This window comes from Lagopus muta, chromosome 25 (assembly GCF_023343835.1).
Source record: "Lagopus muta isolate bLagMut1 chromosome 25, bLagMut1 primary, whole genome shotgun sequence".
Classification (NCBI taxonomy): domain Eukaryota; kingdom Metazoa; phylum Chordata; class Aves; order Galliformes; family Phasianidae; genus Lagopus; species Lagopus muta.
Window position 1 is genome coordinate 1,987,475 of NC_064457.1, and position 15,699 is coordinate 2,003,173.

The 15,699-nt window shown below is 46.4% G+C and overlaps 1 protein-coding gene across 2 annotated transcripts; it reads right to left on the minus strand.

The window, feature by feature from the left end:
* Nucleotides 1-7,467: 7,467 nt before the first annotated feature.
* SOST (sclerostin) lies at nt 7,468-11,863 on the minus strand. 2 transcript variants are annotated; one of them, XM_048926684.1, is made up of 2 exons: nt 11,619-11,863; nt 7,468-9,320 (listed from the first exon to the last, which is right to left on the minus strand). In XM_048926684.1, exons 1-2 carry the CDS (start codon nt 11,816-11,818, stop codon nt 8,870-8,872), a joined length of 651 nt encoding a protein of 216 aa, XP_048782641.1. In that variant the 5' UTR covers nt 11,819-11,863; the 3' UTR covers nt 7,468-8,869. The 2 variants fall into 2 exon arrangements, with proteins under 2 accessions (XP_048782641.1, XP_048782640.1); XM_048926683.1 differs by having other exon boundaries at nt 7,468-9,291; nt 11,599-11,863.
* Between the last annotated feature and the right edge of the window lie 3,836 nt (nt 11,864-15,699).

Genomic DNA, 15,699 nt, shown 5'->3' on the forward strand with positions numbered 1-15,699 from the left:
CCCATTTCTGCAAGAAGAACTGAGGACGCAGACAGCACAGAATAGCATGGTTGGATCATGGTCATTCAAACCACCCGTTTAAGGCAGAGACATGAAAAAAATAGCCCTCAGCCCACACATTGTGGCCTGGCACAGAGCAGCATCCGAAGATGAATGCAGTTGATGAGATTAATTTGTTGGGCCCTTACTTATCACCTGCAGACGAGGCTCCGTGCATCATGAGCTCATTTCCTGGTGCTATTTCAGCCTGGCTCCAGCCAAACAGGGCAATTAGCTGCGGCCAGCAGGGCTGTATGGTTAAAATGCTCTCCTGGTTCAGCCACACGACCCCCGGGCTCCAGCATGGCCTTCTTTCTGCTTTGGGTGACATGTGGAGTGCTCCTCCTGTTGGATCTCTCCGGTCCCTGTTCCTTTTGGAAATCCCTGCTACAGGATTTTGTCTTGGATCATATGGTGGGTGCTCCATCCCTGGAGACACCCAAGGTTGGGCTGGATGGGGTTCTGAGCACCTGATCAGGATGTCCCTGTTTTGTGTGGTGTTGTATGGAGTCAGGAGTTGGACCCCATGATCCCAATGGTCCCTTCCAGCTTGGGATATTCTACTATTCAAATGATTTTGTGATTCCCCACTGTCTCAAGAACCCACCTCTGTGCACATCTCTGTTCCCAAAACCCTCTTACTTGCTGCTCATCTCAATCTAATCATGGACAGTTCATCATGAGTTCCATCCCTGAGCTCCCTACAAGACACGGGTTTCATAGAATGGCTTGAGTTGGGTTGGAGTTGGCACACCCACATCTCAATGAGGTGCTCAGAGCCCCATCAGTCTCACCTTGGGTGCCTCCATGGGCAGAACAACCACCACCTCTCTGGGCAACCTGCACCAGCACCTCAACCACCCTTATCATAAAACATTGTTCCTTATTTCCATCAGTTTGTTTCACACTGTGCTGAGAGCGAGATGCTATGGGGGCTGCAGGAAGGACCCTGCTGGTGACTGACAGCAGCAGAGCCATGGGACTGCTGGAGAAAACTTTCATTTATTCGTACAGCATGCATATGGCAGGTCCCCACCTCCTGTTTCAGTAATGATAAATGACAAGATGTCGACAGTTATTAATTAAAGCACCCGGCGTAGCAACGCCAACGAGAAGGGCTGGGGAAGCAAAATGTGCAGCATTCCTTCCTCCCACCCTGAGAATGGGGCCCCTCTGCTGTTCTCGGGCACAGCAGAGATTAGGGGATGGCAGAGGTATTCCTGCACGAGCCGGCTCCCTAGTAACTGCCTGAGCACGGGGCCTGAAACATTGAAATCCTCTCTCATGCCATGTGCGGTAATTAAACTTCAGCATTCCTTCTGCAGGAAATGTTTCTCCTGTGTTGTTCCCACAGATTGTGCTACAACAACAATTTTAGCCCCGTGAACTATTAACCAATTATAAAGGGATTTTCTCAGTCCGCTTTAACTGAGAATCAAAGGCAAAAAATGTGTTGTGTGTTGGTTTTTTTTTTCTTGCCAGATATTGTAATTTAGGATATAGAGCACCAGGAGCACGCAGGGCTCCAAGCTTTGGTCAACCAACCAATGCCATGTTGGGTTTTCTGATTCCACTTGCCAATAGCCCAGCTCTTTTTCCTTAAAAAAGGTAAAAATTGCCCCAAGATTGTAATATATCCGTCCTACTCTTCACTGCTGTCTTTCATATCTGTATCCTTTCAGTATGTGCTCATTTCTCCTTGGATGGAGAAGCTGCAGCCTCTCTGGGCACGAAGAAACACTCTGAACTGGAAGTTTGTGCATTTGAAATTACGTAATGATTCACTTCACGCTTTCTGCATGCTATGGGATGAGTTAGAAAGGAACTTATATTCGCCCTTTTCTTTTTAAGAACTTATATACAGCTTCAGGCCTCCCACTAGGTGGATATTTTTATGGAACATAACTTTTCCATCTTCCTGGGAAGTTATTTAAACTGGTTTTGCTACTGCTACTTCTAGGGCGTTTAGTAAGAAGAGGATGAGTGCTGCTGGGATGGAGATGGAGGGAATTATTGGTAATAGGATGGTTGTAACTGTGGAGATGAGTTGGATAAATAGGGGACCAGCTGTGAGGTTCGCTGTTAAATGTACATCTAGGGCTACTGTGGGATGTGTAGGTTGGTCGTTTTGATTATGATTAATGCTGGGATTGGTTGTGTGGGGGTTTCTACAGGGGCTAGGTGGCCAAGAAAGGCTGAGAGTTGGTCACATAAGTCTGTTAGTAGGTTGGCAAGTCATAGTGGGAGGGCTAGGGCCGTGTTTATTGACATCTGGGGTGAAGGTGTAAGGGAAGAGGCCAAGGCAGTTGATTGAGAGGGGCAGGAGTATAAGTAAGGTTCAGATGAGTGCTCTTTTATGGCTGGTTTTGTTGAGGGGAAATATTAGTTGTTTTGTAATTAGGTGGGTGAATGATAATTGTAGGGTTGAGGGGCTGTTGTTGATTCATCAGTCACAAGGTGGTGGGAATAGGAGGGCTGGGGACAGGAAAGATATGAGGATTAGTGGCATTCCTAGAAGGAAAAGGCTTGAAAATTGGTCAAAGAAGCTTAGGTTCATGATCAGGCCCAAGGGGTGGGTTTTGTTGGCGTAGTTTTATTTGATGGGGGGTTTGTGGAGGTGAATGTTTTGGTTGAATAAGTAGTGAGAAGGTGAATCAGGTTAGGAGCATGACAGCGATCGTGGATTTGGGTTTAACTGTGAGGAGAGGAGTAGTGCTCTTTCTCTAGCTTAAAAAGCTAGTGCTGTATTCATAGCTTCTTTATGGGTAGGATCGTAGCACTGCTCAGGAGTGGAGAATGTCATCAGCAGTGATGATTACATGGGTAGGGGATTCTATGGGAATCAATTGCTGGTCAACTTCTAGTAATTAGAAGAGCTCTTTGGGATCAGTAATGATACAGAACACAGCGAGGAGAGCAACAGTAGAGCAACTGCCCCAGAGCAGCAGTTCCAGACTCCCCATAGCACTCACACACTGAGGCTCCTTTTGAACACATGCACATCTTAATCACTCCCACAGTCATTAAAAACACTTTCCAGTGTTTTTGAAGGCAAAAATAATATAAAATAAAAAATAAAATAGAGCTGAATATGCAGAACATCACACTACATATATTTATATAAGAAACCATATCCTAGGTGAGATAGCAAAAAAGACCTGATGTTCTAAGAGAAAAAAAGCAGCTAACTCTGTCCTCTCCCCTTGCTGGGATGGGCTCTGCCTCGTTGCTCACTCTGCAATTAAATCTTGCACAGCCCTCACTGCTCAGGGCACCGCGTGCTGCTCTCAGGCTGAGCCTTTGGTTTTTCTTGGAAGTTCCAGAACGTTCAACTTGCTTTTGTTTGGTTTTGTTTTAATTTCCTTCTGCTATTATTTCATATTTATACCCTCACAGCCCTCGCTGCCTTCGCTGGGCACACGAAGAACTCTGTAGCCTGGATGTTTTCCTAATGTACCTGCAGGCTTTCTTCTAGCACGTATTCATTTAGTATAATTGATCTACTGTGGATGCTTTACGTATCAGTTATTTTTCCTAGAGGAGTGCTATGACCTCCATGACTAAAATACCATGAAATGCCCCAGATGGTTTTCATAGAATTGTGTCATAGAGTGCTTTGAGTTGGGAGGGACCCTTGAAGCTCAGCTGGTCTCACTCCTTGCAGTGAATGGGAGCACCCACAGTTTGATCTGCTGCTCAGAGTCCCATTCACTTGGCTATGGGTGTCTCCAGGGATGGGGAACCCAGCACCTCCCTGGGCAAACTTTTTCCTTGTATCCCATCTAAATCCCCTTCCTTTAGTTGGAAACCACCTTCCCTTGTCCTGTCACAACAGGTCCTGCTAAAGGATCTGTCCCCTTCTTTCTCATCACTTTAGATATCAAGCACATAATTTCCCCTCCTTTTGGGCCACCAGTTTGCCTGCTACGTAGCATATTAAAATATGTTACATATCTCTATATTAAAAGATACATATCTCTATATTAAATTCTCATTGCTGCTTGCAGAGAAATACGAGCAAATCCAAATCAAACAGAGTGACTACTGCTTCCCAAGACAGAATTACATGTTTGAGGGCTGCGTAGCTTAAGAGTACATTGAATGTGGATGGAGTTGATTACTCAGTGCAGAAGTCAGTTGCCTGCCCTTTGGTTCCAAGCATCCCCAAACCATGGAAAACTGTCTGAAATCCTTCCATTCTGGTCAAACAGCATTTCCAGCTCAAAAGGAGGGATGTGTCTGAGGATATGACACTGAAATTCCAAAATGATGCCAGTTTTCCCAGTGAAGAACTCACCTGTTCTTGTCCCTGACCTGTGCCCCATTGGATGTTTCCATTCATTGATACCTTTCACTCCTCACAGCCCTGCTGTCGTGGCACTTGCAAGTGCAAAGCCTTCTACCTCTTGATGCCACACTGTGGATGTTAACAACAAAACTCATCCTAGAAAAACATTGTTTTTCACTAGGAAGACCTTCACACCATTGATCTGAAGGCAAGTTTATCCTGAGGCCCGTGTGAATGAAGAGCAGGCTGAAATTCCACACACAGTTCCTCCCTTCATTGGAAGGCTGTTGCCTTCTCCCCTTGGTAACTATTTCCTGAGAGCAATACTTTTGTTTGCAGCCACCCAGAAATTCATAAGGAGTGAAGAACAATTTTAGCAGAAAACGATCACTTTTAGAACTAACTTCTGCTAGTTTGACTAGAAAAAAAAAATAAGGCCCTGCAAATAGCAAAACCCTCCAAATGGACGAGTAATTACCTTAAATTAAGCCTTATTTCTGGTTTTAAAAAAATACCCACCCCATTCTAAAAGACTGGGAACATTAGTGTTAAATAGTGGCTACTTTATAGTGAAAGGGAAGGAAATAGATGGGAGGAAGGAAGGAAGAAGAGATTAGAGAATCTAATCCAGATGGAAATAGTCTCAGAGGAGCCACTATGTCCCAAAGCCTCTCATAATGTTTGCACCAAAGAATCTGGTAGCCTGAATGAAGGATGACCTCACTTATTTGTTTAGTCAGAGCTGAGCAGCTTTCTTTTCAGACGTCGAATGAACCTCATGCCACAAGCATTAAATTGTTGGCAACGTGATAAAGATGTCTGTTCAATTTAGGGCTTGATAACCACTAAATAAATACGCTTTAATTCCTTGGCTGAGAGCACATCTTAAGTTGCCTGGAAGGAAGTGGAGAAATAAAAACTCAACCTGAAGGCTGATACCAGAAACTCAGTCTGATGTGGAAGCCTTCAATAGGGAGGTGCAAGAATTTGGGTTTGTGGCTCAGTGAGGAGATGGGGATCCTTCCCTTTGGGATGGAGGTGATGGCATTTCTCCTTCAGGCACCAAAAAAACATTCTGGGGGCTGTGTAGATTCTTAAGAGGTGATTTCAATAGAGAGCACCCAAGTAGGAGGAAAATGCCAACTGGAGCTGCCAAGTCATGGCAGAAAGTGATTCACACCACAGCTGCCCCACCTGGGATGGCTGTTTGTGGCACAAAGGGATTCTCACCATCATGGGGAGTGTTCAAGAACTGTGGAGATGTGGCACTGAGGGTCATGGTCAGTGGGGATGGGTTGGGGTTGGACTTGGGGATCTTAGAGGTTTTTTCCAACCTGAATTGTTCTGTGATTGTATGAAAGCATAACCTGGGCTGGCTTTCCCAAAAACGTGGCTTAGGTAAAGGTGGGCTCCCACTACCTGCCTAGCACAGGGCTTTCAGTCTATTCAGCTGTACACTGCATTCAGTCCAAACTCAAGCTACATTTAAATACGTTTCATATTAATTTAAGACCTGTTTACTACAGAAAAGTCACTCTGTGCTCCCATATACTTTGCTCCTTGAGTGCAACAAGCTAATTACAAGTTAATACCAGGTGGCTAAAACAGTATGTGATTATTCCTTCTGCTTTTCCTCCTGTATTTCTCAGGGTTGAACTTCCTCAGGCACTGCTGTGGAGCTCTTGCATGAGATGCTGCCTGGGTCTGGGATGGATGGAGTGACACTCTGTAATTATAGAGCTCAATGTCAAGCAGAACCGTTGGCATTTGGTGAATTTCAGCTGCCTGTGAGTTTATCTTTCACTGAATATAATATCAGGTGTGTTTGGGCCTTACAAAAGTCCCCTGGGAGGTTGTGTTGCTCTGAGTTTGTCCCATGGAAGCCATGTGCATAGGAACACAGTTCAAGGTTAGCCCATAAAATTGCTGTTTCCAGTGGTTTCCTCTGGGTATGTTGTGAATACTTTTGTTTGGAAGGAACTGGGAGTGCATAGATTTGGTGTGAGAGACAAATGGAATTCTCTTGCAGATGCTCATTCTCAAATCTCTGGTTGATGTGGCATTGCCTGTGTTCAGCATGGCCCTTGGGCCCTAAGAAATGCTTCCAGCAAACACAGACAGGGTTAATTAAAGCACCTCTATATTTCTGTCCTGTTCTAGGTGTTCTTGTAAATGCTTTTCCAGTGCACAGAGATCTAGTTGTAAGGCAGAAAAGTGCAAAACTCTGAATGGCAGCTTAACAGCAGGATACGTCTGCACACCTGGTAGAAAAGAATGCATGGAAGTTGTTGGTGTTTTTCTTTTCTTGATGGTTTCTTTCTCTTTTGGTTTGGTTTTATGGTTGCTTTTTTGGTGGTGATCTTTAGGGAGAAAGATGCTGGTGGCTCACTTGCAGCAGATCCTTAATCTGTGAAAGACCTGCAACAGCATGTGCTCATGGGCTTTGTTTTTTAACCTTTTAAATTGCATTGGGCATTGGTCTACGTTGTTATCTTAAAAACTGGCTGCTGCTTTGCAGCTCTTGCTTGGTGTCTTCCAATGAGTGAAATGTGAAGCAATGAGGGATACGGTGAGTGGGCATGGTGGCAATGGGTTGGGGTGGGATTTGAGGATCTGAGAGGTCTTTTTCAACCTTTATGATTCTGTGATTCTAATCAAATGTCAATCAAGAGTTCTTGATTGAAAGTCAGTGGCCTTCTTGGGTTTTTTAGTGGGTTTACCAGGTTGAGAACCTGTGAATCAGTGCTACTGGGAGGAGGTGGGGAGCTGAAATCTGCTGAGCTGCTCTTTCCCTGGGGAGTAGAAATGAGAATGGTGACGTGGGGCTCTGAGCTCCACATCTGCCCAGGTTGATATTTCCATGAGAAATGGTCATGCCAGGGGTGAGAATCTCCAATATGGAGTAACCTTAGAGAAGTGTCATTTATTAATTGGAAATTAAGGATCTCGGTGCTCTGCATCATAGAAATGTACGTCCCAGGCAGGAGCCAAGCCCCACTTCTGTAATTCACTGCCTTTACAGCAAACAGCTCCATATTGCAGCTGAAAGTCAACAAGTCTTCCCATAATTAATCATTGTTTCTACTTTATTACCAATGTATTTAAAATTCAAAATAACAGACTAAGATTTTTCAAGCGGTTTAACTTCTCATTCTCTACAAGGGAAAACGTTGCATAAATAATTTTTGAGACAAAATAAATACATAATTCACTCTTTGAAACAATAGCTTTTCTCTCTAGATTCTGGTCCCACATAAAATAACTGCAAAATCTATAATCAACATGGCAAACTGCCATAGTTGGTATGATCTCTGCATAAGCTCTAGACAGAAAATAAGAACAGAGAGGAACTGCCTTTATCCCAAGTTGTGTTCGTCTGATTCTAGGCCAAGCACTTCTACAGGATACGTACAGCGTGTGGCTATTCACTTCCCAGTAATATTCTTTAATGGAAAAACACAAACTTCAGTCTGAATGTTGAGAAGTACAGTTGCTGTCAAACTAAAGATGTACCAGAGCTGCACATAACAAAGACTTTTCTAAAGGAATTCATGACTTTCAGATTAGCAGAGGCCCACTTCTCATGCAGAACCCTTCTCCCAGAACTTGGCTTGCACAGTCTTAGCTCTACAAGGTGTATGGCCAAGTCATTCAAAGGCTACAGAACAGGAAATGTACATTGAGATATCTAGGTTGATACTAAAGTCAGTTGTGTACTAGGAAACAAGGACTAATCAGTATTTTTTAATGCTAAACTGTGCACATCATTAGCTGTTTACAAGACAAACATCAGTGAGGTTATCTCTCTTGAGAGGAGCATCCATTTCCTAAAACTGCTTCCCTTAGGAGAACTCGCTTAACTGGTCCTAACCCAAACCCTTGCTCCTAAAAGAATAGGATGGTTTGGTTGTCAGTTCTCAGTTCTGAACCTGTTGGCCCTACAGCATTCTAATTAGAAGTGTGACGTGGATTGGTCACACTTATGAGAGCACAAATGTCATATTTTGGTTTTCTTTCTCGAAGGAAACCACTGGGGCATGAGGACACCTGGCAGAGGACGTTCCCTTCTGGCAGCCTGGCTCCAGCTCCAGCCTCCCCAACCCCAGCATCCCCAACCCAATGGGACTGCAGTGCCCCACCTCACTTGTCCTGCACCACGGGATTCAGAAAAGGGAAAGGGATGTGGCATTCCTTCCACGTCCACAAGCAGAACGACTCCTAACCAGGTGTGCAGTCACTGTACCCTAACAGCCTCGCCTCCCTCTCCTTGTACAAACCAGGTGGCCTCATGCTGACCCCCAGGGTGTCCCCTCCTCTCAAACTGAACGTAGCTGCTGCTCCCACCAGCTCGGTTTATCTCATTCTCTTATCAGACCATAACCGCTATCATCTGATGGATTTTGACTATGTGAGCCTTAGACCCAGCGTAGCAGAAGGAATTGGAACCACCTGCAGTCAGACCCTCGTGCTCGGCCTGTGCATGCCGCTGTATATGGTATAAAATATCCAGAGCTGCTGGGCTGCATCACTTGGCACGACCTCCTAATAGGCGTTTTCCAGCTCATGCTGGTTCGGTTTGCTGCTCCTGGCTCGGGACAGACGTGACTTCTTGTTCTTCTGCTGCCTGGCGGGCTCCTTCCCAAAGTCCTTCAGCTCAGACTGGTTGTGGTATCGAGTGTATCGCTTGCACTTGCAGGCTGTGACCGCTCGGAATTTGTAAGTCCGAGTCTCATCGTCAGGACACGCCATCTGGATGCGCTGCGTGCGGGTGTGAGCCGGGATGCAGCGATAATCCGGGGAGTTCTGCCTCCACCACTTCCCTCTGCCGATGGAGTTGGGCAGGAGGTGGGATGGGACGCACTGCCCCGAGCAAACCAGCTCCTTCACGGGCTTCAGGCTGCGGCACGGCCCCTCTGTCACGTAGCGGGTGATGCGCATCTCTCTGCAGCTGAAGTCGGAGACATCTGCAAAGGAGAAGGGTGTTAGCGTGTGACTGCTGCCTTCCCATCCACAAGGAAGCCATCAGCTCTGAGCCCTCAGTGTTGAGAAGGATGTGGAGATGTTGGAGAGGGTCTGGAGGTGGTCGTGAGGGTGCTCAGAGTTTGGAGCACCTCTCCTATGGAGTCAGGTTGAGAGTTGGCCTGGAGAAGAGAAAGCTGTGGGGTGATGTCATTGTGGCCTTCCAGTACTTAAAGGGGGCTCATAAAAAAGATGGAGAGTGATTTTTTACACTGATAGTGCTTTTGTCCTGATTGTGACAGGACAAGGGGGAATGGTTTTTGAAAGAGGGGAGATTTAAATCAAATGAGAGCAGGAAATTCTTTGCTCAGAGGGTTATGAGATGCCGGCACTGCTGCCCAGAGCAGTGGGTGCCCCATCCCTGCAGGTCCCATGGCCATGGATGGTCAGTGGGCTGCCTGAGCTGCTGGGGGGCACCCAGCTCATGGCAAGAAGGTTGAAACTGGATGGGCTGTAAGGTCCCTTCCCACCCAAGCAGACTGTAATTCAGTCACCTTGAATGATGGGTTTGAGGTCTCCAAAGATGCCAAGGCTGCTCTAGTTGCGAGACCCTTGAACCACCATGGATAGCTTGATGAATCCATGCCTGCCCCCAGCACAGGGCAGACCCCACGCAGGGCTGTGCTGGTGAGCACTGAGCTCAGGGGGTGCCCAGCACCAGCGCTTACTCTACTGGCTTCATTTGCCATGGACAAAGCCTTCCCCAATGCTCTGGTTCAACTCTATTGACCTCAGAGGTTCCTTCCAGATTTAAACTCTTCTGCAGAAGGGAAGTTTTCCTTAAATGTCTCTGAGCTAACATGCAAGGTGAGGGAAATCAACAGGGCTATGGAATTTCCACTCTTCAGTCGTAATGTTCTCTAAGCTTACTGCTTTCTGTGGTAATCCCAAATCTTTCAGAGGCACCTTTCAGATGATAAGGAACTTTGTGGGGTATTTTCCCCCTTATTTTTTTCCTATTGGATAACTATAGATAAACGAAACATCAGGAAATAGAAATCTTTTAACATTCAGGATTTAGACAAACTTTCTCACTGTAGGAACTGTCCTTTTCCAAAGGTGCCTCTTTTGCCACTTGGGATGCTCTGCTACTTGACCTGCTTGCAACACACAGAATTTGATTTTTGAAGATGTTTATCAAACAACTCCATCTAGAGGAACACACGGTAATGTTCTTCTCTTAGGGAGAAGGTGTAATTTTGAGTCATGAGCACGACTTGTGATGGAAATTCGCAGCTTACAAATGGAAGCCTGAGTCTGCCAGTCCTTTCTGTGCATATGTCACCTGCCCTGTGCATGCATACAGTGCACAGACTGCAAAATTATTGATGCTGTTCTGCAACCTCGTGTGACCCCGGAAGGTCTGGCTGCTTTTGGATCAGCATTTTCATTCCTTATGTCAAAGACATAAAAATAAGTATACAAGGCTATTGCATACCCTGATACCCTGTCCAGTTAATACCTTTTACTCCCTCCTTTTCACCCCAAACCCCATGCACATTTCAGTGGTATGGACCCCAGTGGATATCAGAGCAATCAGAGGCTCCAAATGAGGATTTGCAGATGTAAGTGAAGCAACCTGCCTTGAGTTGGGGATGTGGGGCTGCCTGCAGGAAGCACAGTGCTCCCTTTGGGGAATTTCAGACCTCCATGAAGCAGCACTCAAAAATATCATTAGCTTTTTTTTTTTCTTTTAATATTATGATTTTAACCTCCAGATTTGTTCCTTCCGACCCCTGTGATGGGGTGAGCTTTGAGTGAGCTGCTGCATGCATTTGGCAGCTAAATGCAGGTCTGAAAGAACTGAGTTGCCCTGTTTCCAGAAGTGCTCCCTCTAAAAACTCCTTTGCTCTCTCTGCCTTCCGCCCGTCCTCCCAGAGCTGTTTTGCATCATTGTGAACATCACGCATTTGCCCAAACGCAGTAAATCTATTAAGTACCCGACCTACTTCCAAACCTCTGCTAAAGAGGGTCCTCTCCCATTCACTTGGGCATGAACTCCTTTTGGAAGTGCTCTAACTCCTCCTGCAATCCAGCCGAAAATCCACTGTTAGCAAAGGACACGGAGCAGCACAGCTCACCCAGCTGAGCACCACTTGTGCTGGGGGTCTCAGACCCCACCACCCCGATTCCTCTTCAGTCTTTAATTCCCTTCTACACCTATTTGACTAAAAAAAACAGGTTCTGATAACACCTAATCTCTTGCAAAACTGTTAGGGTCCAAAACAGCAATCTAACGTGATTTGTCTTACCATTAGGGTCCGGAGTTTGCTGTATGTGCCTTCCCCCATGCTTTGCCTGGTTCATCGTGTTGTTGTTGCTGTAAATCTGCTCCATGGGGGTCTCTGTATTTTCGGTGATCTCAGGGATGATTTCTGTCGCATCATTTTTGAACACTTGCCATCCTCCAGCTGCCCGGGATGCGATTTGGATGAGGACGCAGACAGAGCACACAGCCCAGGAGATCTGCATGGTGGCAGCTCACGGCTCGGCTCCTCAGCACCCTGACAGCCTCAGTTCCCAAGCACAGGCAAATCGTTCCCCTTTTTTAAATCCTTTTTAGAACCAAGCCAGCCAATGGCTGTCCAAAGTGGGAAGGGCCAGACAGCAACTCATTCATCTCAGCTTTTGTCAGTGTGAAATAGAACTGGTGCGTGGGGGTGGCTTGGTTGACAGGACTCTACAACTTCCACCTCCAAACTCCTCGTGCTGTTGGGTTTTGTGTCTGGCAGCAGTGCGGGTTGATGGGAGCAGTGTGCACTGCAGCCCCACTTTCTCTGTAGTTTTTGGGGTTCTGGCATCTTGTGTCACAAACGCACCGAAAAAAACAAGGAAAGAGCTTCCTTCCAAAATGAGAAGTTGCTTTACTTAACAGAAATCAGCTCTGAGGAGTGTGGCTGTCGGGGCAAGCAGCCAGGAGCTGCTTTCTGAGGTGCTCTCCCTTTTTTTTTCTCCCTTATTTTCAATACATGCACTGTGGGATCACTGCACGCTGCTCCTTCTGCTGGTGTTTTGCACAAGGCTTGGGTGCAGCACATGAGATTATTTTAAACACAGGATCGTGGCCAGGCTGATTTCTGTGCATGATGCAACTAAGAAAAAGACAGAGATGATGCCCTTATGCCCAAGGCAGCTATGCCTAAGTGTTATTAATGCATCGTGTTCCAAAATCTCATTTATGGTATTCTTTTTCCTTGCAGAATTGAGACGATAATGGGGACAGTTGGGTGATTTCTGCATCTCAAGGCCACAAATATTTCTGTGGTGTTTGCAGATGCTATCAGGCTAAATACATCAATCAGGAAGAGCCCTTCAGTGAGAGCAGACCCTGCGCTGAGCTCATCACAGCTACTGAAAGCAAATGTGCTCTCAGAGCAACGAAGGACACCTGTGCATGTTCCTGCAACGTCTGTCGCATCCATCCCCATGCATGTAGAAGAGGTTCCAAAGGGATTCACCGAGTTTCAGCACTTTGAAACATTGCCCAGAACGTCAACAGGAGCCTCTGAGTTCTCCTCTGCCTCTGTGAGGGGTGGGAGCAGTTGGGGCTGTCTGGTTTCCCCCTGTTCCTGTAGGGAACTCGTTACCTAAGGCTTGCATTCCATTCCAGCCATTCCCCTGCCCTGGCACAGAAAACAGGTGTCACCAAACGTGAAGCGGAGATGTGCTCTCCTGTGGGGTGACCCTGATGATAAATAATCCATGCAAACAGCAGTGATGACCCGAGGGCATTTCACCTCTTTGCCCTTCCACACCCCCAGACACGCACAGCGGAGGCGTTTGAGTGCTGAGCTGGGGGAGCTTCAGCCTCCCTGCTCCATTCAATGGGCTGCAGCAGCACGACTGCATTTCTTTCAATTAAGAACGCCTCTTCTACCCAAAGCAATTGTGATGTGAATAGTGATGGCCTCACAGGCACCCCAAACCCAAATTCTGAGGCGTTGCAAAGGTTTTTCCCACTGTAATTTTTCTCAGTTCCAAATCAATGTGTTTGGATTCCAGATCCATGCAGCAGGGAGGAACATTGTGTTGGAGCACCATGGGAGCACTGAGGGAAATGGATACCGAAGAAATGACAGACACCAGCTTGGGTATCTTCCATGCAGGATTTTGGTTTTATCTTTCTTTGAAAACAAGCCGGGCTATGGTGCTTAATGAGTTAAGCTTGAAATTGTGTGTGATGATCTCTTGGGCTCTACTTGCAAGTCTTGTAATTGAGCCGTGTGATTTCTTTTGTTTCTTTAATTGTTTTAGAAGTAAGGATGATGGGAACCAAACTGAGTGTTTTGTCAGGCAGGAACATCACCAGCTCAGCAACCCTCTTCCAAGTGCTATAGGACAACACATGGCACAACAGAACACAGCCAAGGGATGAATGGGAGAGCCTCCATCATCAGTGAGCACTGCTAATTGCTCCTCAAGGGAAGTTCTTTACTATGAGAGCAGTGAGGTGCTGGAACAGCTGCCCAGAGAGGCTGTGATGCCCCGTCCATCCCTGGAGGTGTTCAAGGCCAGGTTGGATGGGGCCCAGGGCAGCCTGGGCTGCTATGAAATGGGGAGGTTTGTGGCCCTGCGTGTGGCAGGGGGTTGGAACTTTGTGATCCTTGAGGTCCCCTCCAACCCAAGCCATTCTATGATTCTTACCCTATTCAAATGTGTTCAGAATGGCATAACTTTGTCTGTAAAAGCTCATTTTGTGTTAATTTCTGCACAGAGAATATTTCCAAAAGTGATCAGGAAGCGCATTCACAACAATGTAGTGTCAATAAAAAGATGTAAAGGTTTTCTTAAGGTTTCTCTAAGCACTTGAACGATGCCCTCTCTTAGAAGCTGTCTGAACATTTATCTGTATCACCCGCTGGGAGAAGCAGCAAGCAAAACTCTGAAGGTGAAAATGAGAAGCTGCACTTTGCCTCTGGCACAAAACCTCAGCAAGGGCAGCCTGACAGCAGTAAGAAAAGAATCCCAGGGACGTTCAGATTCCTTAACTACAAACACATTCTTCCACGTCCTGTAGCTGCTTGCCTGCTCACAGCACAGCAAGCAGGAACAGTTCAGGCTGCAGCCCCCAGGAACAATTGATTTCTGCTCTGTTAATGAAGCACAAGAGAAAATAAAAAAGCAAACAACAAATGTTTGTGATTTCTACCAAGGACACTTCGAGAGTGAGCTGAGTTTGGGTTTGCCATAATGAGAGCTGAAAAAAATTCTCCCTTGGCCTCATTAAGGATCAGATATGTGCTTCTGTGCTTCCAGGATATGACTGGGGTGCAGGGGGTAAAACAGCATCGTGTGCTCATCCTGAATCCCTGTCTGCTGCTTTCTGAGCTCAAGATTTTGTGTCCTGCTGTTGTCACTCTGCCCTTTGAAGACATCTGCATAACCCAGTTGTTGCAGTCAGTTCTGCCATGTTTCACTGCCCTCCCTTGACCAAGGGGGGTTCTGTGGGGCATTCACACCCTCAGGGATGTGCACAGCCTGAGCTCTATGAACTCTGCCCATCACCTATACACTGCCCCACTTTCTGAAGGACTCCCTTGCTTCCCAAGCAGTCCTCTCCCCAAAATACTGCTGAGCTGCCCATGCCCGAGCCCTGTTCTCTCCCAGGGATCCCGCAGAGCCATTTACCTCTTCTGCACCCTGCAGCCCCAATGCTACAGCATGGACTCCTCTACGTCACCAAGAGCAAACGGATCCGTATCGTTCTCCCACCAGAGATCAGCAAATGTGCTGCTGAATGGTTCTGGCTGCTTGCCTTGCTGGTGCCAAGACATCAGATTCACGTAACAGCTTTGGTCAGGGATGGAACGAGGGCTGCTTAGTGGGGAACAACGAGCCTATAGCTCCATCTGGTGAGTCAGCTGGCCAGCTACCTTGGCAGGGAATTAAAACATGGAGAAGAAAAAAAAAAACACAACAAAAACCAACCAAAAAGCCCTCAGCTGACTTACTCCCACAGCTTCCACTTACAGGGCTTGTTTCCAAAACAGAAGGAATGAATTCGTTGTCCAAAGAATAAAAACTGGAATACAGTCATTGCCCATTCAAAAGTTACAGACAGCAATTAAACACAACCGGCTCCATAAGGCAGCAGCTCAGCCACCAATGTCAGGTCAGTGCCATCAAACCTTCCCACAGCACTTTTTATTCCCATATGTACATATATATATATAACACATATATCTATTTAGCAGTACTTGCTTTATATTTAAAAAGGAACTTTTGAGCTCCAGGTATACAAGAAAGTGTTGGAGAAAGAGAGGGGCTGTGAAAAGGGAACAGGGGAACTGCTGTCAATGCCAGTTTGATCGTTATATGATGTACAGATGTCAACAGCAGTTTCAGAATGGTGA

Coding starts and splice junctions, on each gene's coding strand:
- SOST (XM_048926684.1), bottom strand. CDS start 11,818: ATGCAGATCTCCTGGGCTGTGTGCTCTGTCTGCGTCCTCATCCAAATC. Junction 9,321..11,618: donor CATGGGGGAAGGCACATACA/GCAAACTCCGGA, acceptor GGAAGGCAGCAG/TCACACGCTAACACCCTTCT.